The sequence below is a fragment of the Lepidochelys kempii genome, chromosome 25 (genome assembly GCF_965140285.1).
Source record: "Lepidochelys kempii isolate rLepKem1 chromosome 25, rLepKem1.hap1, whole genome shotgun sequence".
NCBI classification, from domain to species: domain Eukaryota; kingdom Metazoa; phylum Chordata; order Testudines; family Cheloniidae; genus Lepidochelys; species Lepidochelys kempii.
Window position 1 is genome coordinate 4,561,322 of NC_136404.1, and position 27,447 is coordinate 4,588,768.

Below are 27,447 nucleotides of genomic sequence, written 5' to 3' on the forward strand. Positions count from 1 at the left end.
GTATTTACTCCACCGTAGTAACATCTATCACTATACAAACAAGCAGATTCCTTCCACTCACCAATAAACTCTGAAGGGATGTACTAGAAACAACCTGAACACTAAAAGAGTTATTTTAAAAGCATCTTCAACATGAACTCAGAAAGGCAGTGTAAATAAAATAAAATCAGAACAGAACTGTAGAAAAATAAAAGTTGTTTTCCCAGTTTCCAGAATTTTTCCCGATAAGCAAAAATATATCTGCACCAGCTATGAAACTGGCAGCAATACCATAAGTCCAACAATACATTGTTAATACGTGGATTACCCAGGTAATTCCTGCCAGCTCCTAAAAGAATTTTTGCGTAATTTACTACACAAATTAGTCCCTTAAAATACACAGTTATCCTATCCCAATTTCAACTCAGCTCATTATATTCGACTTAGCAAAATTCTCCTTGCAATTTCAGTTAAACAGTTTTCTTCAGGCAGTGTTGCCACATCCAGGTACACAACCCAAGATGTTGGCGCACTTTTTCCTGGAAATGGATGTATAATCATTTGGCAAAGTGCCTTGGGATCCTTCTGGATGAAAAGTTCCACATTGTATAAATGCAAGTTATTGACACACATCAAGAATTCAAAATGGACTTCTGCAACCAGCTACACTATAACTGACTTATGACAACATACATGCAAGCATATTAAGCCCTTCATTCCTATCACCAGACTGGTCAACTGTGATGACAAACTCAAGGAATTTTTATCACCACTCCAAGAACAGAAGAAGAAATTCTTCCTCAAACTGAATATGTCCTTTCTGGAAGTGAGAGAATGGGAGACTAGTGAACTGGGGACTGATCAGGGAGAGAGGAGAAAAAGGGAGAAAGGCTGGACAAGGGTTTCTACCAGAAACTTTGGTGGGAGAAGGTATCTCAAACTCATTCTCTAACCTTCCTTGACGGGACAACATCAACAGGGATTGCTGTTTTTCCTTAATATCGGTCTCCTGCATGGGAAAGTATCGTGAGTATGACCTATGATTATTTGTCAAAATGCTAAGTGGTCACTTGGTTATATGTATATTTTAAAATGTGTTAACTAACATTAAACAAAGAAATGAAGCTGGCATGACTGGTTGCACTAAATCACATGACGACATCTAATATTCAACTAATAAAAATTAGGAAAGTCTTATAGTAAGCTTAATTATCCATTCACAATTAACACAAGAAGGAAGGAGGTGTGGGTGTGTGCGTGTGCAAGCATTCTGCCCCCTTTTTAAAACAATATAAGCTCTTTGCCAGGAAAGTTTACACTTTATAAATTGGGATTTTCTTACAGTGAACTACCACCAGAGGCACTCCTTTTGGCATTCTGGGATATTAAGCCCAAAGGTATAATTCTGCAACTATATTCAGTCCCACTGAAGTCAGTGGGACTGCTTTTATGAATAAAGGTTTTGTCACAGTGGGCCCTGAAGCAGGAACTTCAGAGCCTGGCTATCGTAACCTGGGATACAGGTTTTGTAAACCTCTTTGCACGAAAGAGGTTTGCTCTATGAAAGACTGTATTAAGTACACTGAATTTTTCTCCCAAAAGGATACAAATTGCAGAGGGGAAACATCCCTCTAGGATTAGAACAGGTCTTCAGCTCTTAAGGGGTGGAGTATTTTTTTGTTTTTGTTTTGTTTTTGCGGACATAGAAGTTGCACAGGTGAAAGACTGATTTCCAATCACAGACCAGTAACTAAATCTCCAACTATTTCACCAAGAATAGGTTTATATGTATTCTACTTCCCGAGTATCAAATAGTCAATGCACAGAACTGGAGTAAGGAGCTCTAGGTTCTAAATCATAGCTCCAATATTGACACACAACCCTATCCACGTCACTTCATATCGGTTTCCCTTCAATCTACAAACTGAAGTTAGTATTGCTCACCTATTTGACAAGAGTCTTGTAAAGCTTAATTCATTGCTTAAAAAGCCACTCAGAATTCTCAAATGGAAGGTACTACTATAGAATTCCAAACTATTACACCACCCATAGGTAATTTTAAAATTACCAGAGTGGGTGGGTAAGAATGTGATCTAAAGGAGCAAAGAGGAATTGTCAACTAACTCTACATCAGTGATGTGAGAAAATCATATTACAAGCTGTACTTCATGAGATTCATTTTACAGTTTAGTCATTTGCAGCAATCAACCCTCCACCCCTTTTATTAAAATACTTTCTTCCATTTTTTAACTAAGAAAATCTTTTTCCTGCTGTAAACAACACAATGCTCTTCTCACTGAGGGCTGATCTCCAGTACAATTTTCAAAAAAATAACGGTAGCATAAGTGAGGAAAAAATAGGTTTTGCCCATGAACAGTATGAAGTTTCCATTAAAATTCAGAGTTACAGGATTATACAAATATAGCAATGTTAATGACATCCACGTGGTTTTCAACTACTTTTTCCATATGGAATTCCAAAGTTGCACTAGTTTCTAATTATTCAACTGCACAAGTACTTAGTGAAGTCTGAGATTAGTGTTTTCATTCTTGTTAAAAGCCAAGAAAATTAAATACAAAGATTTGTGAAAATAAAAATCTATGCCCTAATATTCAATTGGCACCCTCAGATACGCACACCTAAAATCAAACATTTTTTGTGAGAATTACAAGGACGTATCCAGGGGTAAAACAGAGGTTTTTTTGTGAATTACAGACAACTAGAAATCTGGTCAATTTAAAAAAGTTACAAATAGTTTCATGTACTATCCCAACCCCAAAATACCTCCAACCAATTTTAAAAATCTCCCTCTCTTCTCCACAGTTACTCAAAAAACCTAACAGAGGAAACTGACAATACACAACACTGTCAAATGCACAAGAACTAAAAACCATTCAGTATACTTAGGTATAAATACACATCTTGAATACTGGGTGCAGATGTGGTCATCCCATCTCAAAAAAGATGTACTGAAATTGGAAAAGGTTCAGAAAAGGGCAACAAAAATTATTATGAACAGCTTCCGTATGAGGAGAGATTAATAAGACTGGGACTTTTCAGCTTGGAAAAGAGATGACTAAAGGGGGATATGATTGAGGTCTATAAAATCATGACCGGTGTGGAGAAAGTAAATAAGGAAGTCTTATTTACTCCTTCTCATAACACAAGAACAAGAAGTCACCATATGAAATTAATAGGCAGCAGGTTTAAAACAAACCAAAGGAAGCATTTCTTCAGACAACGCAGAGTCAACCTGTGGAACTCTTTGCCAGAGGATTTTGTGAAGGCCAAGATTATAACAGGGCTCAAAAAAGAACTAGGTAAATTCACGGAGAATAGGTTCATCAATGGCTATTAGCCAGGATGGGCAGGGATGGTGTCCATAGCCTCCGTTTGCCAGAAGCTGGGAATGAGCGACAGCGAATGGATCACTTGATGATTACCTGTTCTGTTCATTCCCTCTGGGGTAACTGGCGTTGGCCACTGTTGGAAGACAGGATACTGGGCTAGATGGACCTTTGGTCTCACCCAGTATGGCTGTTCTTATGTCAAATCACAATAGTAGATAAAATAATTTCAGAAGTGTTGTTTTTAAATTCATGGTGCCCTTTTATCTTTTGCATTACTGATTGGAGTGCATTTTAAAATTTAGCTTTAACATTACAGAACAGAATTTAATAGCTTTCAAGTTTTTATATATTGTATTACTGATAAAGGGGCGGGGACTTTTTAATCAATGTTAAAGTTTAAAATATATGAAGAATCATAACAAACATTCTACTTGTTTCAAACAATACATTCTGGTCCTTGCTAGATCAGAACGAGTGGCAAAACTATATTTTGCTAGTTTCAATCGCGTGCTTTGACAAAGTTCTTCCTTCCAACAAATACAGCAGAGTGTAAGTTTCCTATGTGATAGCACCAAAGGCAAGGACTGAGCTCTACACAAAGTCTGGTAGACCACTGGATAGATAATCAGAATTCAAGCATGAAAACAGTTTCTCTGCCTCATCTTTTATTGTTACGTCACAGAAAAAAACAACTTTTGCTAAAGCTGCGCCAACTCAATCAAATACTCTCCTGTCTAAATTAGTTAGTTGATGTAAAGTGATAAAGGTAACCCGCAATCAACATTCAGATTAGTTCAATGCTTTGTAATGAAGCTTTCACCTTATTATATTAAATCACAGCCCTTGTAAGTTTATTCTCCAAGCCAGTATCCCAAGGTACTGAAGGAAACATGATTAATAGAGTTTCTAAAACTGCTAGCAGGAAGTGGCAAACCTGAAGAAATTATAATTTCCCCTTTGTTTCAAAGTTACTCCCTGCATTAATTTTGTAAAAAATAGTTCTGTTATCTTACAGCATCTATCCTTTTTTTAGCTAATTCATACATATGCAAAAAGATATGGTCCATGCCCTGAAGACCTAACATTTGAGGGCCTAGACCTGTTCTGAGTGGCCAGATGCCACCTCACTGACACCTTGAGCACAGGGCCTAAATAAAGACAGGTAACAGAAAATGAGGGGAGGGAAGAGAAATAAAATAAATAAAATCCCATGCCCAACTCCCTCTTTTCACTTTATCCTAACCCTACATCCAACTATCATTTTTATTGTTTCTAGTTTCTAATTCTTGCCTTCTTTGGTTTTCAAGAAGCAGATACTCTGAAGACAGAATGAAAAAGGCACCATAGGGTTCCATCATATTTGTTGTCTCAATGATTTTTATGTAAAATATTTAGGTTGCAAGTACAATGAATTTTTCTAACTTCAAACTCAAAACAGAATGTGTGAGGCAAGCTAGGTTCTTTCCATTTCATATATCGTCACCACCAATCGGTATTGCCAGCTCTTGCAATTTTATCGTATCATGGTATTTTGCTTAAAACTCCAGCTCCTGGAATGTGAACACATTCGAATATTAGCTATCATTAAAAACAAAAATTTAGCCCTCATTCTTACAGAGAAAATCTTGAAAACCTGAACCCTAAAGGCTCAAAAACCAGAATGCAAATAAAAAGGCACCCAAGTATATTTTTTAAACTCACAATTTTGTGGGACCCCACTTTGATTTTTGAATGTTTGGGGTTTACGAAACTGAGCCTTGCCTCTTCTTTTTTAATGAACATTAGGTCCTTGTTTATTTAACTTCCCATTTTAATTATCTCTTTTGGCAAATCATCAGTGTGCATGTGATTATATATTTTTCCTGAATTTGACATTGTAAAAGGGTCATCATTCATGCTTCTCATGAGAGGATTCTCAGGGTTCCAATCAAGATCGGAACTGAGGATTAGATCATCCCTCCAGTTGTAAACAAGAAAGAACACTTAGTGAAAACCACTTTAGTGTGCTGAGGGATAACAATACAAACACAAGAAAGCCCCAAGAAATGTGATATAGAGCAATATACCTACATGTATCAGCTTCTCTAATACACCGGCCATTTCTTTAGCATATCAGCCCTATTCAGCCAGTCACCAAGGTCATACTCTGATAACCTTAGTTCTGCCCTCTGTTTGATACCAGTGTTCTTGTAGGATTTATTTCCCACTATTTGTAGTTTTGAATCCGATATTAATCCTCTTTAGGGACTTTTACCAGTTACAACAAATTTGTTCATTTGTTTGGAATTTTAGACATATTAATATTTTTTAAATATACATTTGTGTATTTATCCCAGAACAGTTTAAGATGAAAAAGCTGCGTATGGTAAGGTTGTACACTGAAGTGGGTTAATTGTGAGTTATATTTTATATATATATATATTTTGGAGATGAGACTCTTCTATTAGGCTACTGAGCTATGGGAATTCAGCATGCAGAAGTATGCTACAAGTTATTTTGATGTTAACATAACTTATTTTCGAAGTTTTAAACTTTCTGCCTACTGGGTGAGTCCTGCACTTCTGTTATGTAGTACTTACACAAATAGTAATGCTTGCATATGGTGCTTGTTTCTAAATGACAGGTAGCAGATGCAGTGCATTGTGAACTTCATCTGAATGCATCCGATGAAGTGAGCTGTAGCTCACGAAAGCTTATGCTCAAATAAATGTTAATCTCTAAGGTGCCACAAGTACTCCTTTTCTTTTTGCAAATACAGACTAACACAGCTGCTACTCTGAAATCTGTTTTTATGTAGACTCTCTTTGGTGTATGAATATCTTTAAACATACATTATTGCAAGTGCATTGCTAGAGGTCTCCAAAGGTGCTTTCCTCCCCCAAAGCACCTGTTCTATTTCCTGCCTCTCTGCTGTGAATGTTCGCAGCAGGAAACAAACTGGAGTAAAAACTAAGCTCATCAGCCAATCAAGATACTTCCAACCTTTTAGTAACTGCCAAACAGAATATTTAGTGAAATAAGGCTACTATATGTTGAGGAATTGTGGCTGTCAACTCCCTAATGATTAAATAATGATTTGCAATACTGCTAAAAATATACTATCAAGAATGGCAGACCCCACAATTGTCTTTTGAATATTATATAGAGGACTATTTTCTTGCAAAGACAATATAATTTTTTGTGGCGCTCCCCTTTACCACCACCAAAGATGATGCTCTACCTGCACATACAACTATGGCAGTAACCCAATCCTTATGAGCCACCCTAAAATAATAAAAGAAAAGGAGTACTTGTGGCACCTTAGAGACTAGCAAATTTATCTGAGCATAAGCTTTTGTGAGCTACAGCTCACTTCATCGGATGCATTCAGTGGAAAATACAGTGGGGAGATTTATATACACAGAGAACATGAAACAATGCGTGTTACCATGCATACTGTAACCAGAGTGATCACTTAAGGTGAGCTATTACCAGCAGGAGAGTGGAAGGGCTGGGGGGATGGGACGACCTCTTGTAGTGATAATCAAGGTGGGCCATTTCCGGCAGTTCCTCAGACAAGAACGTCTGAGGAACAGTGTGTGTGTGTCGGGGGGGAAATAAACGTGGGGATATAGTTTTACTTTGTGTAATGACCCATCCACTCCCAGTCTCTATTCAAGCCTAAGTTAATTGTATCCAGTTTGCAAATGAATTCCAATTCAGCAGTCTCTCGTTGGAGTCTGTTTTTTGAAGATTTTTTGTTAAAGTATTGCCACTTTTAGGTCTGTAATCGAGTGACCAGAGAGATTGAAGTGTTCTCTGACTGGTTTTTGAATGTTATAATTCTTGACATCTGATTTGTGTCCATTTATTCTTTTACGTAGAGACAAGCCCGTTGCCAACTGTGTCCACATATCTATTCAGGGGACACCATCATAGAGCCTAATCACATCAGCCACACTATCAGAGGCTCGTTCACCTGCACATCTACCAATGTGATATATGCCATCATGTGCCAGCAATGCCCCTCTGCCATGTACATTAATCAAACTGGACAGTCTCTACGTGAAAGAATAAATGGATACAAATCAGACATCAAGAATTATAACATTCAAAAACCAGTCTGAGAACACTTCAATCTCTTTGGTCACTCGATTACAGACCTAAAAGTGGTAATACTTCAACAAAAAATCTTCAAAAAACAGACTCCAACAAGAGACTGCTGAATTGGAATTCATTTGCAAACTGGATACAATTAACTTAGGCTTGAATAGAGACTGGGAGTGGATGGGTCATTACACAAAGTAAAACTATTTCCCCATGTTTATCCTCCCCCCCACCACTGTTCCTCAGACGTTCTTGTCAACTACCGGAAATGGCCCACCTTGATTATCACTACGAAAGGTTTCCCCCCACACCCCGGCTCTCCTGCTGGTAATAGCTCACCTTAAGTGATCACTCTGGTTACAGTGTATATGGTAACACCCACTGTTTCATGTTCTCTATGTATATAAATCTCCCCACTGTATTTTCCATTGAATGCATCCGATGAAACTGTAGCTCATGAAAGCTTATGCTCAAATAAATTGGTTAGTATCTAAGGTGCCACAAGTACTCCTTTTCTTTTTGCGAATACAGACTAACATGGCTGCTACTCTGAAACCTAAAATAATAAATGAATGCATGCCTTCAAGAAACATACACCTGAAAAAAAGCTTTCAGTTTTTAGTTTGCAATATTTGGTTACACTTGAGATTTTTAAAATATGAAAAATATGTTCATGTGCCTGTAAGAGAGTCTCTCTCTCATTACTCACTGATTTACATTAAGGAAGTTGCAACAGTGCACCTCCTATGATTTTTAATTAACTAATTAGGTTTCAGGTATGGCACAGAGCACCTTAGGTTCTCTAGGATGTTTTGGATATTATGTGCTACCATGTACCAACAGTATCCCACAGAGTTTATGATCAGGATGCCATGACATTCGTTATTTATATGCTACTCCAAATCTTAATTTGTAGTTAATGTATGTGTAACAACATTATGGAGTGCCATACACTGATAGATTAAAACCATCTGTTTTTAGGCCAAAGGCTCTCAGACTTTCAAACTAGATTACAACTAGTTAGACTACAAATTTATTCATATACAATATCATGAGTTAGACTTAGCTTTGGGGATAGGAGAGAGTGCTGAATTGCTACCAGGATGTCACCCCTAACCCTGTTTAGTGATTCCATATCTTTCTGTCACCCTCTGGCTACTAGGGGGTCACAGATTTGAAGTTCGGATATAAAACTTTTATTTAAGCTAATGTTAAAAAAAATTATATAATACACAGGTTAAGAAAAGAGTGCCTGTACATCTGGGTATAATGCTAGGATTACATACAAACACAAAGTTTGTTTAAAAACTCATAAGATAATATGGTACATATCTGCAATAACCCAAATTTAGAGAAATTTAATGATAGAGTTTAGATATCAGAATCCAAATACTCAAGTACATCACTCATGAAAATTTATACAAAGAGTTGGTTGCGGAAAACAAATATATGAATGAGTGTACATTGTCTCTCAGTATTTGAGCATTTAGGATGGGTTCAACCTTAGTAGATAGAATCCATCAGAGAAGTATTTCAGTGACTTTCCGATTTTGCTTCTCATCACTCCAGCTCATCTCTCCTGGTATTGTCAATGTCTGGTGATGTGTTCTAGGTAGATGTCCCTCTATCACCCGATGGCATCCAACACCATGAGCTGCTGCATCAGCTGAGCGTAGCATTGATTCCACATTCCCGAAACACTCACTCGTTACTCCGACGATCAGTGTGTGTGTCTGAACCTGGTAACCCTCAGCTCTTAAGGTTTCAGCCAGACGGGTGCATTTCTCCACCTTTTGAGCTCAGGAGTTGCGGAAGGCCAGGGTCCTGTTCTCGAAGGGCACTGTGAGGTCCACCATCATGACAGTCTCCTGTTCTTCGTTGGTGATGACTATGTCCGGTCGCAGTTGACTGTCGGTTCCAAGGATTGCAGAGTTCACGGCCACCTTCCACACAGGTGGCAGTATGGCTCTGACTAGGCGATCTTGGATGATGTTATGTCGCAGCTGCCAGGCTCTGGAATGAGACTTGCAACTACACAGGATGTGCGTCTCATTGGCACAGCCACATTTCCTACATCACTTGTCCCAGTTTCCACAACAGTCTGTTCCGTTCGGTGGAACACAGTTGAACTGGGTCCTGTGGATGAACCTCCAGTCGGCAAATTGGGGAAAGCTACTCCCGGGGAGGAAGTGATTGCTGGCGTCCCACTTGCATGTCTCCTCAAACACCTTGCCCTGGTCCGGCTTCCGTTTCAGGTTTTCCAGATATTGGCAGCGGATGGCATCCTTCAAGGTCCTCTCCAGCATGGTTCTAGCTCTCGGAGTGATGCACGCAAGAAGCCTGGGAAACAAGCAGGAAGAACTGGAAGTCTTGTCACAGTCAAGGAACTATGATATGATAAACAACTGAGAGTTGGAGCAACTCACATGATTGGAGCACTCTCATGGATGGGTATAAACTGTTCAGGAAGGTCAGGCGGAGGAGAAAAGGTGGAGGAGTTGCACTGTATGTCAGAGAGCAGTATGATTGCGCAGAGCTCCAGTCCAAGGTTAAGTTTATAGGCGAGAGCAACAAGGGTGATGTCATGGTGGGCATCTGCTATAGACCACCAGACTAATAGGATGAGGTAGGTGAGGCTTTCTTCGGACAACTAACAGAAGTTTCCAGATCATAGGCCCTGGTTCTCATGGGGGACTTCAATCACCCTGACATCTGGTGGGACAGCAATACAGCAGTGCACAAACTTCCTGGTGCAACTATTGGAGGAACCAACTAGGGGCCATGCTCCTCTTGACCTGCTGCTCGCAAACCGGGAAGAATTGGTAAGGGAAGTAGAAGTGGGTGGCAACCTGTGCAGCAGTGACCATGAGATGGTTGAGTTCAGGACCCTGACAAAAGGAAGAAAGGAGAGCAGCAGAATACAGACCCTGGACTTCAGAAAAGCAGACTTTGACTCCCACAGGGAACTGATGGGCAGGATTCCCTGGGAGGCTAATGTAAGGGAGAAAGGAGTCCAGGACAGCTAGCTGTATTTTAAAGAAGCCTTATTGAGGGCGCAGGAACAAACCATACTGATGTGCCGAAAGATTAGCAAATATGGCAGGTGACCAGCTTGGCTTAACAGAGAAATTTTTGGTGAGCTTAAACACCAAAAGGAAGCTTACAAGAAGGGGAAACATTGACAGATGACTTTGGAGGAGTATAAAAATATTACTCAAGCATGCAAGGCACAATTGGAATTGCAGCTAGCTAGGGATGTGAAGGGTAATGAGAAGGGTTTCTACAGGTATGTTACCAACAAGGAGGTGGTCAGGGAAAGTGTGGGACCCTTACTGAATGGAGGAGGCAATCTACTGAGATGACTGGAAAAAGCTGAAATACTCTATGCTTTTTTGCCTCCGTCTTCACAGACAAGGTCAGCTCCCAGACTGCTGCACTGGGTAGCACAGTACGGGGAGGAGATGAGCAGCCATCAGTGGTGGGGCAGCCATCGAAGATTAAGGACTATTTAGAAAAGCTGGACATGCACAAGTCCATGGGGCCGGATGCAATGCATCTGAGGGTGCTGAGGGAGTTGGGTGATGTGATTGCAGCGCCATTGGCTATTATCTTTGAAAACTCGTGGCGACTGAGGGAGGCCCTGGACGACTGGAAAAAGGCAAATATAGTGCCCATCTTTAAAAAAGGGAAGAAGGAGAATGCAGGGAACTACAAACTGGTCAACCACACCTCAGTCCCTGGAAAAATCATGACTCCAATGAGAAACTGCTGAACTGAAATAAATTTGCAAACTGGACACCATTACATTAGGCTTGAATAAAGACTGGGAGTGGATGTGTCATTACACAAAGTAAAACTATTTCCCCATGTTTATTCCCCCCCCCCCGGCCACTGTTCCTCGCATGTTCTTGTCAACTGCTGGAAATGGCCCACCTTGATTATCACTACAAAAGGTTTTTTCCCCCTCTCCTGCTGGTAATAGGTCACCTTAACTGATCACTCTCGTTATAGTGTATATGGTAACACCCACTGTTTCATGTTTTGTGTGTATAAAAAATCTCCCCACTGTATTTTCCACTGCATGCATCCGATGAAGTGAGCTGTAGCTCACAAAAGCTTATGCTCAAATAATTTGGTTAGTCTCTAAGGTGCCACAAGTACTCCTTTTCTTTTTGCGGATACAGACTAACACAGCTGCTACTCTGAAACCTGGAAATATCATGCAGAAGGTCCTCAGGGAATCCATTTTGTAGCACTGGGAGGAATGGAAGGTGATCAGGAAAAGTCAACATGGATTCACCAAGGGCAAGTCATGCCTGACCAACCTGATTGCCTTCTATGATGAGATAACTGGCTCTGTGGATATGGGGAAAGCGGTGGACATGATATATCTTGACTTTAGCAAAGCTTCTGATATGGTCTCCCATGGTATTCTTGCCACCAAGTTAAAGAAGTATGGATTGGATTAATGGACTATAAGGTGGACTGAAAGCTTGCTAGATTGTCAGGTTCAATGGGTAGTGATCAACGGCTCGATGTCTACTTGCCAGCCGGTAGCAAGCGGAGTGGGACTGGTTTTGTTCAACATCTTCATTAATGATCAGGATGATAGGATGGATTGCACCCTCAGCAAGTTCGTGGATGACATGAAGCTTGGGGGAGAGGCATATAGGCTGGAGCGTAGGGATAGGGTCCAGAGAGACCTAGACAAATGAGAGGATTGGGCCAAAATAAATCTGATGAGGTCAACAAGAACAAGTGCAGAGTCCTGCACTTAGAATGGAAGAATCCCATGCACTGCTACAGGCTTGGGACGGACTGGCTAAGCAGCAGTTCTGCAGAGAAGGACCTGGGAATTACAGTGGACAAAAAGCTGGATATGTGTCAACAGTGTGCCCTTGTTGCCAAGAAGGTTAATGGCATATTGGGCTGTATTAGCAGGAGCATTGCCAGCAGATCGAGGGAAGTGATTATTCCCCTCTCTTTGGCACTGGTGAGGCCACATCTGGTGTATTGCGTCCAGTTTTGGCCCCTCCCCCCCCACTACAGAAAGGATGTGGACAAATTGGAGAGTGTCCAACGGAGGGCAACAAAAATGATTAGGGGGTTGTGGAACATGACTTATGAGGAGAGGCTGAAGGAACTGGGCTTGTTTAGTCTGCAGAAAAGAAGAGTGAGTGGGGATGTGATAGAAGCTTTCAACTACCTGAAGAGGGGTTTCAAAGAGGATGGAGCTTGGCTGTTCTCAGTGGTGGCAGATGACAGAACAAGGAGCAATGGTCTCAAGTTGCAGTGGGGGAGGTCTAGGTTGGATACTAGGAAAAACTATTTCACTAGGAGGATGGTAAAGCACTGGAATGGGTTCCCTAGGGAGGTGGTGGAATCTGCATCCTTAGAGGTTTTTAAGGCCCGGCTTGACAAAGCCCTGGCTGGGATGATTTAGTTGGGGCTGGTCTTGCTTTAAGCAGGGGGCTGGGACTGATGACCTCCTGAGGTTTCTTCCAACCCTAATCTATGATTGTGTGCTCTGCATTCTTCACCTGTGGCACCAGGACTACCAGCACCTGACGTTCCTTGCAGCACATCCACCAGCAGCTGATATGCTTCTCCAGTCATTGCACTGCGGGCACAAGTCTCTCCCACCCTTCCAAATTCACCTTCCAGGGAGCCACTCAGGTAGGTTGCAACGTCTTGATGGGAGAGGGTCCTGGCAATTCGCTTCTTGATGACATCCTGCATAGCACTTTCTGCTATGTTCCTCACCATGGCACCCGGGCACGTCAGAAGGCGTGAGGGATCACCACAACGTCGCACAGATCACCCATTTGAGAGACATTAGCTTCGCCCTGTCTGTGCAACATATACACCAATTCATTGCTGGCCCTCTGGGGAAGAAATATCCGCTTCTTCACTAGCTGCCTGATGGTGTTGTCTGCATTAAGAGGTACCTTCGCCATGGCAGAACCCCTCAGGACAAATGAGATACAGGGGATCAGGAAGGTGTTCAAGGCGTTGATCTTCTGCCACAGTGCTAGTAGAGAGGAGTCGATCCTGGCCGCGTCTTATAGGATCTCCATGATGGTGTCCTTAGGTGTCTGCTGGACAAGGAAACTCGAGGGTGTGCCAAGATGTTGGTAAGCTTGCCTGTCCTCGAGGAACATCATGGTTCACCCTGGATCTGAAAGGGTGTCGCCGGGACCGGGTTCCTTCTACTGCCATCGATATGCAGGGATGCACACTTCCTAGCATTGAAGCGGAGTCCCATCCAGTTGGCAGCCTGGCTGGTGACATCGAGCATTTGTTGGAGACCGTCAGGGTTGTCTGCAATCAGGACCAGATCTGCGTAGGCCAGGATATTCACTCTACTACTGTACAGATCAAAACAATCTAAACTGCTGGAGATGGCTCAAATGAGCAGCTCCATGGCTAAGTTGAAAACGATGGGGCTGAGCGGACAGCCTTGCTTCACACTGCTACAGATAGGAATTTTAGGCGTCTCTCCTTCCATGGAGCGGATGGTGGTGGTGCAACCTTCATAAAGCTCATGGACCAGTTGGAGACAGTTTTCAGGCATTCCGAATTCTCGATCTAAATCCTGTTTCTAACATAAGGAAGATGGAGTTCTCTCTTCTCTCCTGGCTGCTGCAAAGAGTTAACTCAAAATACCAGGGGTTTCCATTACTCCACCTCTTACACAAGACTCCCATTTTTGAGCCCTTTTCTCCTATGAGTAACTCAAGTGTCTGCTAGTAATATCTTTCCAAGCAGGAGTATGAACATCAGTTTCATTGCTGTTGACAGTTTTTTGCATTAATACCCATGTAATCTTGTTAATTTCACTCTGCTGCAGCAATGAACACCCCTTGAAAAATCAATTCCCACATTAACGCCAGGACAGTTTCTGAAACTTGAGGGTACCTTAACAAAATACATTTCTGTAGAATTTAAGCTTTTTTTTTTTTTTTTTTTTTTTTATAAAAAACATGATTAACTTACCATGGGCAAATGCATTTTTCAAAGAAACACATTTTCTATTGCAAGATCATGCATCTTTCTACTCCCACTCAAGAGTTTAGGGAGAAAGATAAAAACTGTTGTGACAATCCTCTTGGATGCACCTGTGATATTTATGCATGTAGGTTTGAAGCCACAGGTTTTTATCATCAAAACCAATGGACAAGTAATCTGTTTTTAAAACATCAAAATTAGAGAGTCATTGAATAATCTATGGCTTCAAATCAACTTTTTCAGGTTCAGATGTGACACTGCACTATCCTAACTTTATCCCACAATGAGATATTTGGAACATCAGAAACCAGTAAAAAATAAAAACCACACTACATAATAATCAAAGATGTTAATTTGGAGATGTTCTTGTACTCCATCTTAATTTTGTTTCTATACGCTGATGAAAAGAATTAGCCCCAAAATACACTAATCAACAAATGATTTGGAGTTCAAAGAGAAGCAAGAATCTTGAGAACAAATACCAAGAGCCACTGTTTGTGAAGAGACTTCAAAACAGGCATCTTAGATTAAAGAAAAAAAAACTGAGTTACATGTAAACATTTTAAAGAATTAAAAATATTACCAGTTCTTTAAAAAAAATGAATCTACTATATTCAGTAACTTATCAAGAATAAATTACCCAACTACCTTGAAATTTGATTGTAACAGTCACCCTACAATATTCTCTTATAATAAATTCTTATAATATTCTCTTGTGCCTTCATTATTCAAGATTGCTCAGTCAATTCCCTTTAAAATATCCTGTAAAAGTGGGAGAAACACACCTGGTGACCATTTACTAATGTAATTTGAGATATCCTAAAAACTCCAAATAAGGAACACTTTTTTCTAGAAACCGTGTTCTGCATTCAGGTCAAATTATAATGGATAGTGTCCTGGGATCTTATAGTCAGATGAGGTAACATCCGTCTGAAGTTCTTAATTAAAACATTTTAAATCACAGATGCAATACTGTCTTCTGTAGTATGTATTGTTTGGTGCAGCAGACACAGCAATTAGATAAAGAAATAACTTTTCCTAAAATACACACCAAGCTAGCCCTGGTCAACATAGGTTGTAAGGGATCTCACCAGGAGAGGCCTTTCATTACTGGTGATATGGGATCTGCAGCATTTGCTACTGTGGAACACTATGTTACTGCATCACCTGAAGGCCAGGCTGGGTATGACCAGGACCGTTTTGAACTGGTTTTAGTCATACCTGACAGAGTGCTCCCAGTCGGTGGCGATGGGTGATCTTCCGTCTGCCTGTACTGGGATTGCATGTGAAGTTCCCCATGGGTCGGTTTTGACTCCGGTGCTTTTCAATGTCTATATATTGCCTTTGGGAGAGATTTTTGAAAGATAGGGCTTGGGTTATCATTACTATGCTGATGATACCCCACTGTATATTTCTCTTATCTCTTGACTATGGTGGTATCTGACATGTTTGGGACTGAATGACAAACTGGCCAACACTGAACCCTTGCAAGATTTAAATTATGCAGATTGGTTCAAGTAGGTGATGTGTACAGAATAGTATTTCCCTATGCCTTCCACTTTCAAACAAGGAGGTGCTTCAGTAGGATGATGGATCTAGCCTTGATATGGGCTAACAGTAGAAGATCAGACGTCAAGCATCTGTGTGTGGGAATTTCCCATCTCAGTAATATTGCTAGAATGCAACTCTTCTGCTTGCATTCTGACCTGGTAACTGTGGGACAGTCCTTTTAACCTCACAATAGAATTAGTGTAATGTGCTACTTTTATAGGGCTATCTAAGAAGCTGATCTGTCAGCTATGGACTGCAACAGAGCAACTGGTTGTGATAAGAGTGGAGCAAGTCTACCTGATGGCTAACTACACACTGGCTGCCTGTTGGTAGGTATTCAGCACTTAAGGTTTCCATTTCAGTTTTTAAGGCCCTAATAAGTCTGGATGGCCAAGCATCCTGCAAAGTTTCTCATACCCTCTATTTCATTTCACTCCAAAACTGGATTCAACAGGGCTTTGAACTTCTACAGACTTACACTGGTAGAAATAGTTACAGCCAAGGCTTTAGAGGTAAAGATATGAGATCTGTGCAGTATCCTCACTTTAGAGTTAAGAGCCAGTTTGTTGCAAGTGTGAAACCCTGTTATTTCAAAGTATTAGAATGCAGCAATTTTAATTGTGAGAGTTTATCTTTCATGGTATTGTCAGAGATGTGTTAGATGGTAAATAGGTGCCATAAAAGTTAAGTCATCTAATAAGTTATCTTCATGATGTTCATACCGCCACATTCCTTATACTTAAGATAACGAGAAATATATACTTGGAAGTCCAGTACCTATGTAAACTAATTTAATGGGCTAATTGTGAGAGCGTCAACCATCATCAACCAAGCAGAAATACATAATATGGAAACATTTGAATTATTTAAATGTCACACAACATCCATTTTCTATAGGATTCTACTTATTGAGGTTGTGTTGCTGTGATACACAAGAATTTATTAATATTCAATCCTTCCAAGACTGACAAGCTACTATCTCAAACTGCTCTTAAAGCAGTTAATAAAGACATTCAGAACTGCATACTAACGGTGGTGTCACACACATGCAGCTGTGGTACATTTTACCAACCAAACCAGAATACTGAGAATGCAGCTGCATTCAAATTTTTACAAGTGAATTAATTCAGACATATGCTTGTTTTTCATGTTTATTACTGCTCAGTATAGTATCTTCAAATGCTTTAAGTAACTTAGTTTCTATCAGTGGAGAAGTGACAAGAAATAGTTTGAATTTTCTCACTGACAAATTGGCAAATTCACAGTATTTTCCACATCAGGTTGAAAACACAGATGCAGTCCTTAAATATGTTTAAGAGCAGACTATGCCAGGTTAATAGTATGCAACTAGGTCTCTTTGTATATACAAGCTAGAACTGGCAAGCAACATGCCAAGAATGGTATTGAGAATGCAAATACAATTGAAATAGTCAAACACGCTGCTCCAAACACACCAGTGGCACGTGCATTTTCCATTACTGAAAATGTGCTGCTAGCAGTAGTAGCAAAATATTACTCTTCAGGAAGGCATCCAAAGTACTGAAACTGTCAAGTTGACTGGTGTTTCTCACAATCCCACATGCTTAACAAACAGCCAAACCCTTTTTATACCAACTCTGGGACATATCTTAGAACCACAGAATATCAGGGTTGGAAGGGACCTCAGGTCATTGAGTCCAGCCCCTGGCTCAAAGCAGGACCAATCCCCAACTAAATCATCTTAAAATTCCATGACCAAGAAAGTGGTCACCAACTCTGCTGGAGAAGTTGACAAATTTACAGGATTTTAATTGCACTGGTGAATCATTTCCAACTCACTGGACAGGTTAAAAGCTACACTGCAGTCTTATACTAAGTGCTATAACTGCATGAACACCTGTCAAAAATGCATTAGAAACCAACATTTAGTCAGACATTTCATAGACGGTAAGCTGGACTGGGAAAAGGACAAATGCAAACCTCCTTGGAAATATTGGGGTGGAGAGGAGTTTCCAACTGTATGGTTTGCTTCCTCCCTACAGCTCCAGTTGGGAACTGTTTTGGCAGGGAGAGAGAAGAAAGGACTGCTAGAGTCCGGCAAAATGTTTTCAAAACTCAAGGACAATAAACAGCAGTAGTTGCATAGCAACTGGGAGGGGGAATCCTGGAAAGATGGAAAACAAGGAAATCCTGGGAGAAAGCAGCAATCACTAAGGTTTGTCTTTACTGCAAAGTTACCTCAAGTGTTGCCCTTAATTTGAGATCATCCACACACAAAACCCTTACCTTCATGGGGTACTGCTTTAGAGTTGGCTGGCAGAGTTGGCAGATGACAAGTTGTGCTAACACAATCCCTCTGCACTGTGAATCCAGGCTAGCTCTACTTGAGTGCCACTAGTACTCCAATGCCTTCTCACAATTCCCCAAATGTGCTCAGACAGAACTGACAAACTCTCCCACACTTCACTGGGAAAGAATTCCTGAAGCAGCTCAGCTTACTGCATGCAAAGAAACATGAGATATGCCCCGAAAGGTCTTAGTCCCACACACAAATGAGCACTGCTTCAGTGTGGACACAAGCAGCTTGAGTGTTATTCAGCAGTGTGCCAATTCTCAACTGAGGTAGGCTAAAAGTAACTTGAGTTAACTCCGCAGCGAAGACATACCCTATGGACAAGAAACTCTGAGGCAATGCAACCCCACCCCAGCCATGAGACAAAGCACCCTGAGGAAAGGGAGATGGTCAGAATAGATCTCTGCAGAGGGAAGAGCCCTCCAGGAGGGGGATGAAACGATAGACGGGGACCCATAGGATACAGAGAACATGAAGGAAAGAAGAATTGTTGGACGAAAGCATGGGGTGGGGCTTAGGAGAAACAGGCAAAGACATCATTGGACAGAGCATCTCAGGGGAGAATAGCTACAGAGGGTTATTAGAGGCAGCAAGCCCCAAGGAGAGAAGTTGGGAAATTAGGCAGGTGGAATCTTGGAGCATGCTGGGGGAACTGGCAGGAAAGAATGTAAAGGTGGGTGGGCAGATGGAGCCTTTAAGGAGGCAGAGAAACCTATGAGGGTGGGAGTGAGGGGAAAATAAAGGGAATCCTCTGAGAAGACTGAGTGCCCAAGCTGGAAGAGGAAAGCAGGGAGAGGATTAGCACCACAAGGGAGTGAGGTGGATATGGGGTGAGGCAGAGCATCCCTGGGAGGAGAAAGAGGAAAGGAGCCCTGGAGAAGAAAGACAGGGAAGAAGGGACATTTTTGGGAAGGTAGTATACTGAACAAAGGGAGGACAAAAACATGGAGAATGGAGATTTCTGGAGGAGGTACAGCACCCTGCGACATGTGGGAATAGAGGGAATCCCTGAAGGCAGAGCACCCCCTAAAGATGAGAAGAGAGGTGACAGAATGCATCCTAAGGATTGATGGGAGAACAGAAAGGATTCTTGGAAGCATCAGTTAAGATAAGGGGATCCCTAGGAAGGACTAAGCACTTGGGGGAAGATACAGGAGCAAAGCAAGCAAAGCCCTGGGGAAGCAACAGACTAAACACCCTGGGGCATGATGGATTAGTAAGGAAATCCCTGGAAAAGGCAGAGTCCTCTGGAGATAACAAGGAATAGCAGGACTCCTGTGGAGTTAGAGCCCCCATTTCAAGAATAACAAGGAGTCCTTGTGGCACCTTACAGACTAACACATTTATTTGGGCATAAGCTTTCGTGGGCTAAAACCCACTTCATCAGATGCATAGAGTGGAAATACAGTAGCAGGTATATATACACAGTACATGAAAAGATGGGAGTTGCCTTACCAAGTGGGGGGTCAGTGCTAACGAGACAAGTCAATTAAAGTGGAAGTAGGCTATTCTCAACAGTAGAACACCAAGGGAGGGAAAAAAATTACTGCTGTAGTGGCAATGAGGGCAGCCCATTTCAAACAGTTGACAAGAAGGTGTGCGTAACAGTAGGGGGAAATTAGCATGGGGAAATTAGGTTTTGTAATGACCCATCCACTCCCAGTCTTTATTCAGGCCTAATTTGATGGTGTCCAGTTTGCAAATTAATTCCAGTTCTGCAGTTTCTCGTTGGACTCTGTTTTTGACCTTTTTTTGTTGAACAATTGCCACTTAAGTCTCTTATTGAGTGACCAGGGAGATTGAAGTGTTCTACTGGTTTTTGAACGTTATAATTCCTGATGTCAGATTTGTGTCCATTTATTCTTTTGCGTTGAGACTGTCCTGTTTGGCCAATGTACATGGCAGAGGGGCATTGCTGGCACATATCACATTGGTAGATGTGCAGGTGAATGAGCCCCTGATGGTGTGGCTGATGAGGTTAGGTTCTGTGACGATACCCATGCTATGCATCTATGCAGATGACACTAAACTAAACTGGGAGGAGTGGTAGATACGCTGGAGGGTAGGGATAGGATACAGAGGGACCTAGACAAATTGGAGGATTGGACCAAAACAAATGTGATGAGGTTCAACAAGGACAAGTGCAGAGTCCTGCACTTAGGACAGAAGAATCCAATGCACAGCTACAGACTAGGGACGGAATGGCTCGGCAGCAGTTCTGCAGAAAAGGACCTAGGGGTTACAGTGGATGAGAAGCTGGATATGAGTCAACAGCGTGCCCTTGTTGCCAAGAAGGCCAATGGCATTTTGGGATGTATAAGTAGGGGCATTGCCAGCAGATCGAGGGATGTGATCGTTCCCCTCTATTTGACATTGGTGAGGCCTCATCTGGAGTACTGTGTCCAGTTTTGGGCCCCACACTACAAGAAGGATGTGGAAAAATTGGAAAGAGTCCAGCGGAGGGCAACAAAAATGATTAAGGGACTGGAACACATGACTTATGAGGAGAAGCTGAGGGAACTGAGGATGTTTAGTCTTCAGAAGAGAAGAATGAGGGGGGATTTGATAGCTGCTTTCAACTACCTGAAAGCGGGTTCCAAAGAGGATGGATCTAGACTGTTCTCAGTGGGAACTGATGACAGAACAAGGAGTAATGGTCTCAAGTTGCAGTGGGGAAGATTTAGGTTGGATATCGGGAAAAACTTTTTCACTAGGAGGGTGGTGAAACACTGGAATGCGTTACCTAGGGAGGTGGTGGAATCTCCTTCCTTAGAAGTTTTTACGGTCAGGCTTGACAAAGCCCTGGCTGGGATGATTTAATTGGGGATCGGTCCTGCTTTGAGCAGGGGGTTGGACTAGATGACCTCCTGAGGTCCCTTCCAACCTTGATATTCTATGATTCTATGGCCCCATAGTATGCCAACATTTTTATGGTTGACTTAGAACAACACTTCCTCAGCTCTCGTCCCCTAACGCCCCTCCTCTACTTGCACTACATTGATAACATCTTCATCATCTGGACCCATGGGAAGGAGGCCCCTGAGGAATTCCACCAGGATTTCAACAATTTCCACCCCACCATCAACCTCAGCCTGGACCAGTCCACACAAGAGATCCACTGCCTAGACACTATAGTGCTAACAAGCGATGGTCACATAAACACCACCCTATACTGGAAACCTACTGATCGTTATATTTACCTAAACGTCTCCAGCTTTCATCCAGACCACACCACATGATCCATTGTCTACAGCCAAGCTCGAAGATACAATCACATTTGCTCCAATTCCTCAGAGAGAGACAAACATCTACAGGATCTCTATCAAGTGTTCTTAAACCTACAATACCCACCTGGTGAAGTGAAGAAACAGACTGACAGAGTCAGAAGGGTACCCAGAAGTCACCCACTACAAGACAAGCCCAACAAAGAAAGTAACAGAATGCCAATAGCTGTCACCTACAGCCCCCAACTAAAACCTCTCCAACGCATCATCAAGGATTTACAACCTATCCTGAAAGACGATCCCTCGCTCTCACAGACCTTGGGAGACAGGCCAGTCCTTGCTTACAGACAGCCCCCCAACCTGAAGCAAAACACCCGCCAGCAACTACACACCACACAACAAAAACACTAACCCAGGAACCAAACCCTGCAACAAACCCCGGTGACAACTCTGTCCGCATATCTATTCAAGGGACACCATCATAGGACTTAACTACATCAGCCACACCATCAGAGGCTCGTTCACCTGCACATCTACCAATGTGATATATGCCATCATGTCCCTCTGCCATGTATATTTGCCAAACTGGACAGTCTCGACACAAAAGAATAAATGGACACAAATCTGACATCAGGAATTATAACATTCAAAAACCAGTAGAACACTTCAATCTCCCTGGTCACTCAATAACAGATTTAAAAGTGGCAATTCTTCAACAAAAAAAAGTCGAAAACAAACCCCAAGAAACTGCAGAACTGGAATTAATTTGCAAACTGGACATCATCAAATTAGGCCTGAATAAAGACTGGGAGCGGATGGGTCATTACAAAACTTAATTTCCCCCTACTGTTACGCACACCTTTTTGTCAACCGTTTGAAATAGGCCACCCTCATTACCACTACAAAAGTGATTTTTCCTTCCTTGGTATTCTACTGTTGAGAATAAACTACTTCCACTTTAATTGAACTGTCTCATTAGCACTGACCCCCATCACCACTTGGTAAGGCAACTGCCATCTTTTCATGTACTGTGTATATATACCTGCTACTGTATTTTCCACTCCATGCATCTGATGAAGTGGGTTTTAGCCCATGAAAGTGTATGTCCAAATAAATGTGTTAGTCTCTAAGGTGCCACAAGGACTCCTCATTGTTTTTGCTGATACAGGCTAACATGGCTACCACTCTGAAACCTGTCACCATGTGAAGAATGAAGAGCAGACAAAGATCAGCAGACACGCCCCAGTGGATGTGAGAACAGAGGGATGAATACTGTGGTGGGGATTAATGAGAGGACAAGGCTGATCACGTGGGAGAGCCCCACTGGTAGTAGATGTGGGAAGAGAGCAAGGCAAGCGGATCTGAAGAAAGGGCAAAGCCACTTATGTGCGCGCAAATGGTGAGATCCTCTGAAGGCAGGGAAAGGGAAGCAAAGGAAGGGTTGAGGGCGTGGAAGCACCACAGTGTGTCTGAAGAGAGGAGCTAGGAAATGAGCCTCCAGTGTGTGAAAGCACTGAGACAGATGAGGGTGGAGCAGCCAGGGTAATTATAAGGGATAGGGGTACAGTTCCCAGTCAAGTAGGAAACAAGGATGGGGGGGGTGAGGGAGGAGGAGGGTAAGGATTGAGGAAGGGGAGCAGACCCTTGCATGTGGGGTCAGAAGATGAGGAAGATGACAATGAAGAAAAGGGGAGAGAGGTGAGGGCAGATCCAGTGGCAGAACTCCACCTGTGTGGGGCAGAGGATGAGGCACGATGCAGAGGGCAGACCCCCATAATGTACAGGGTAGGGGATTAGGAGGGTGGCAATGGAGAAAGGGGAGCACACCCCTACGTGGGGGACAGGCAGAGCAGGAGGGTGGCAATGGAGGAATGGGGAGGGTAAGGGGATGAGGAGGGTGATGATGGAGGTGGGCGGGGAGACCAGAAGGGTGGTGATGGAGGAGGGGGATGAGGAGAGTGGCGAGGGAGGAAGGGCAGGGAGACCAGCAGGGCAGGGATGAAGGAAGGGGAAGCAGGAGAATGAGGAGGGTGGCAATGGAGGAACTGAGGGGTAGTGGGATGAGAAGGGTGGCAATGGAGGGGGCCAGGAGAGCAAGAGGGTGGTGATGGAGGAATGGGGGGCAGATGCTCATGTGGGGACAGGGGGATGAGGAGAGTGGCAACGGAGGAGGGGAGTCAGGGGGACGAGGGGGGGTGACGGAGGAACGGGAGGGCCAGGGGGACGAAGAGGGGGGCGACGGAGGAGGGGAGCAGACCCCTGTGGGGGGGCAGGAGGACGAGGAGGGTAGCAGACCCCAGTGGGGGGGCAGGGGGACAAGGAGGGTGGCGATGGAGGAGGGGGGCAGACCCCCGTGGGGGGGGGGGGAAGAGGGTAGCGGCAATGGAGGAGAGAGGCAGACCCCCGTGGGGGGACGGGGAGAGCAGGAGCGATGGAGGAGGGGGGCAGACCCCCGTGGGAGGGGCAGGGGGAAGAGAAGGGTGGCGATGGAGGACGGGGCAGACCCCCGTAGGGGGGTAGGGAGAGCATGAGGGTAGCGATGGAGGGGGGGCAGACCCCCAGGGGGGCGCGGAGAGAAGGAGGGTAGCGATGGGGGGAGGCAGACCCCCAGGAGGGGCGGGTAGAGCAAGAGGGTAGCAATGGAGGGGGGGCAGACCCCCGGGGGGGCGCGGAGAGAAGGAGGGTGGCGATGGAGAGGGGGGCAGACCCCCGGGGGGGGGTGGGGAGAGCAGAAGGGTAGCGATGGAGGAAGGGGAAGCAGGAGAATGAGGAGGGTGGCAATGGAGGGGACCAGGAGAGAAGGAGGGTGGCGATGGAGAGGGGGGCAGACCCCCGGGGGGGGGCGGGGAGAGCAGGAGGGTAGCAATGGGGGGGGGCAAATCCCCAGGGGGGTGGGGAGAGCAGGAGTGTAGCGATGGAGGGGGGCAGGGAGAGCAGTAGAGTAGCAATGGAGGAGGGGGCAGACCCCCGTGGAGGGGGGGCAGGGAGACCAGAAGGGTGGCGATGGAGGAGGGGGATGAGGAGAGTGGCGAGGGAGGATGGGTGGGGAGACCAGCAGGGCAGCGATGGAGCAAGGGGAAGCAGGGGAATGAGGAGGGTGGCGATGGAGGGGGGGACAGACCCCCGGGGGAGCGGGGAGAGCAGAAGGGTAGCGACGGGGGGGGCGGGGAGAGCAGGAGGGTAGCGACGGGGGGGGCAGACCCCCGGGGGGGGGGCGGGGAGAGCAGGAGGGTAGCGACGGGGGGGGCAGACCCCCGGGGGGGGCGGGGAGAGCAGGAGGGTAGCGATGGGGGGGGCAGACCCCCGGGGGGGCGGGGAGAGCAGGAGGGTAGCGATGGAGGGGGACAGACCCCCGGGGGGGGGGCGGGGAGAGCAGGAGGGTAGCGATGGGGGGGGGCGGGGAGAGCAGGAGGGTAGCGACGGGGGGGGCAGACCCCCGGGGGGGCGGGGAGAGCAGGAGGGTAGCGACGGGGGGGGCAGACCCCCGGGGGGGCGGGGAGAGCAGGAGGGTAGCGACGGGGGGGGGCAGACCCCCGGGGCGGGCGGGGAGAGCAAGAGGGTAGCGACGGGGGGCGGCAGACCCCCGGGGGGGGCGGGGAGAGCAGGAGGGTAGCGACGGGGGGGCAGACCCCCCGGGGCGGGCGGGGAGAGCAAGAGGGTAGCGACGGGGGGCGGCAGACCCCCGGGGGGGGCGGGGAGAGCAGGAGGGTAGCGACGGGGGGGGCAGACCCCCGGGGGGGGGCGGGGAGAGCAGGAGGGTAGCGACGGGGGGGCAGACCCCCGGGGGGGGGCGGGGAGAGCAGGAGGGTAGCGACGGGGGGGGCAGACCCCCGGGGGGGGGGCGGGGAGAGCAGGAGGGTAGCGACGGGGGGGGCAGACCCCCGGGGCGGGCGGGGAGAGCAGGAGGGTAGCGATGGAGGGGGACAGACCCCCCGGGGGGGGCGGGGAGAGCAGGAGGGTAGCGACGGGGGGGCAGACCCCCGGGGGGGGGGGCGGGGAGAGCAGGAGGGTAGCGACGGGGGGGGCAGACCCCCGGGGGGGGCGGGGAGAGCAGGAGGGTAGCGATGGAGGGGGGCAGACCCCCGGGGGGGGGCGGGGAGAGCAGGAGGGTAGCGACGGGGGGGGCAGACCCCCGGGGGGGGGCGGGGAGAGCAGGAGGGTAGCGATGGAGGGGGGCAGACCCCCTGACTCCCCACGCCGCCATTTTAGCCGTCTGAAGTGGAGGAAGGGGGCCGGAGGATCCGGCAGCGCCCCGAGCCTTCCCGTGCCGGTTCCCTGCTTCGCCCCGCACCTGCCGCCACCCCCCGGGCAGAGGCGCTGCCTGAGCGCGGCTCGGGGCGGAGGGGCGCGGCGGCCCCACCCGGCCCGCGCGCGGCGGGAGCGCCCCGTACCTGTACTGGGGCCCGGCGGCCGCGGCCGCCCCGTGCGCGAAGCCGTAGTAGTTACTGGCCGCCATCTTGCCGTCTGCACAAAGCGGCGGGCCGCGGCGGCGGCACAGGAGGCGACCGGCCGGCGGGGGGGGGGGGGCGGCAGGGAGCACGGGAACACGTGACGGCCGCGCGCGCTCCCTTCGCCCCCTCGCGGGGGCGCGCTCCCGTGAAACCCCCTCGCTCTTTCGCGGGGTGGCTCGTGCCACCTCTGAGGGGCGCGTGCACAGAGCGACCGTTACTGGGCGGGAGGCCGCTGGAGCCCGGCTGCCTGGCCGGGAGTTGGTGCAGCAGGGCACTGCGGGCTGCCCCGCCTGGCTGCTGCCAGATGGGGGGGCTAGCAGAGCGGGGCACCCCGGGGTGACCTTGCAGGAGGGTGCTGCCAGGAGAGGGTGCTGGTGACGGGGCAGCTCACAGCCCCGCCCTGCCACCTGGCATCCGTCGCCGCAGGCTTCCCCACAGGGCCATGCTGAGATCCCCGTGCAGCGCCCCCACGGCACCGCAGGGTGTGATGTCCCCGCGCGTGATCAAATGCCTCAGACAACACCCTTGCCCCACGTCAGATACCATCACCGGAGAGGCCTTAGGGTGCCACTCTGTCAACCACCATCACTGCATGCGTGACATCACCGCACCGCGCTGCAACGTCATGATGACAGGTACAGATGCTGCCGCGCTGTCTCTGAAGCCATCATTGCTGCATGTCGTTGAAATGTCACCATCATAGACTCAGAAGATCAGGGTTGGAAGGGACCTCAGGAGGTCATCAAGTCCAACCCCCTGCTCAAAACAGGACCGACACCAACTAAATCATCCCAGCCAGGGCTTTGTCAAGCCTGACCTTAAAAACCTCTAAGGAAGGAGATTCCACCACCTCCCTAGGGAACCCATTCCAGCGCTTCACCACCCTCCTAGTGAAAAAGTTTTTCCTAATATCCAACCTCGACCTTCCCACTGCAACTTGAGACCATTACTCCTCGTTCTGTCATCAGCTCCCACTGAGAACAACTGAGCTCCATCCTCTTTGGAACCCCCTTTCAGGTAGTTGAAAGTAGCTATCAAATCACCCCTCATTCTTCTCTTCCTCAGACTAAATAATCCCAGTTCCCTCGGCCTCTCCTCATAAATCATGTGCTCCAGCCCCCTAATCATTTTCATTGCCCTCTGCTGGACTCTCTCCAATTTGTCCACATTCTTTCTGTAGTGGGGAGCCCAAAACTGGACACAATACTCCAGATATGGCCTCACCAGTGCCGAATAGAGGGGAATAATCACTTACCTTGATCTGCTGGCAATGTTCCTACCAGTGCAGCCCAATATGCTGTTAGCCTTCTTGGCTGTTGACTCATATCCAGCTTCTTATCCACTGTAACCCCTAGGTCCTTTTCTGCAGAACTGCCGCTTAGCCAATCGGTCCCAAACCTGTAGCAGTGCATGGGATTCTCCTGTCCTAAGTGCAGGACTCTGCACTTGTCCTTGTTGAACCTCAT

General features: G+C 46.0%; 1 protein-coding gene across 1 annotated transcript in view; it reads right to left on the reverse strand.

The window, feature by feature from the left end:
- The window catches only part of LOC140903365 (zinc finger RNA-binding protein), a 95,815-nt gene extending 69,400 nt beyond the window's left edge, over window positions 1–26,415 (reverse strand). The window contains exon 1 of the mRNA XM_073324582.2: window positions 25,922–26,415. Coding sequence (XP_073180683.2) covers window positions 25,922–25,986 — 65 coding nt within the window. The 5' untranslated portion in view covers window positions 25,987–26,415. The remainder of the gene's footprint in view (window positions 1–25,921) is intronic.
- Between the last annotated feature and the right edge of the window lie 1,032 nt (window positions 26,416–27,447).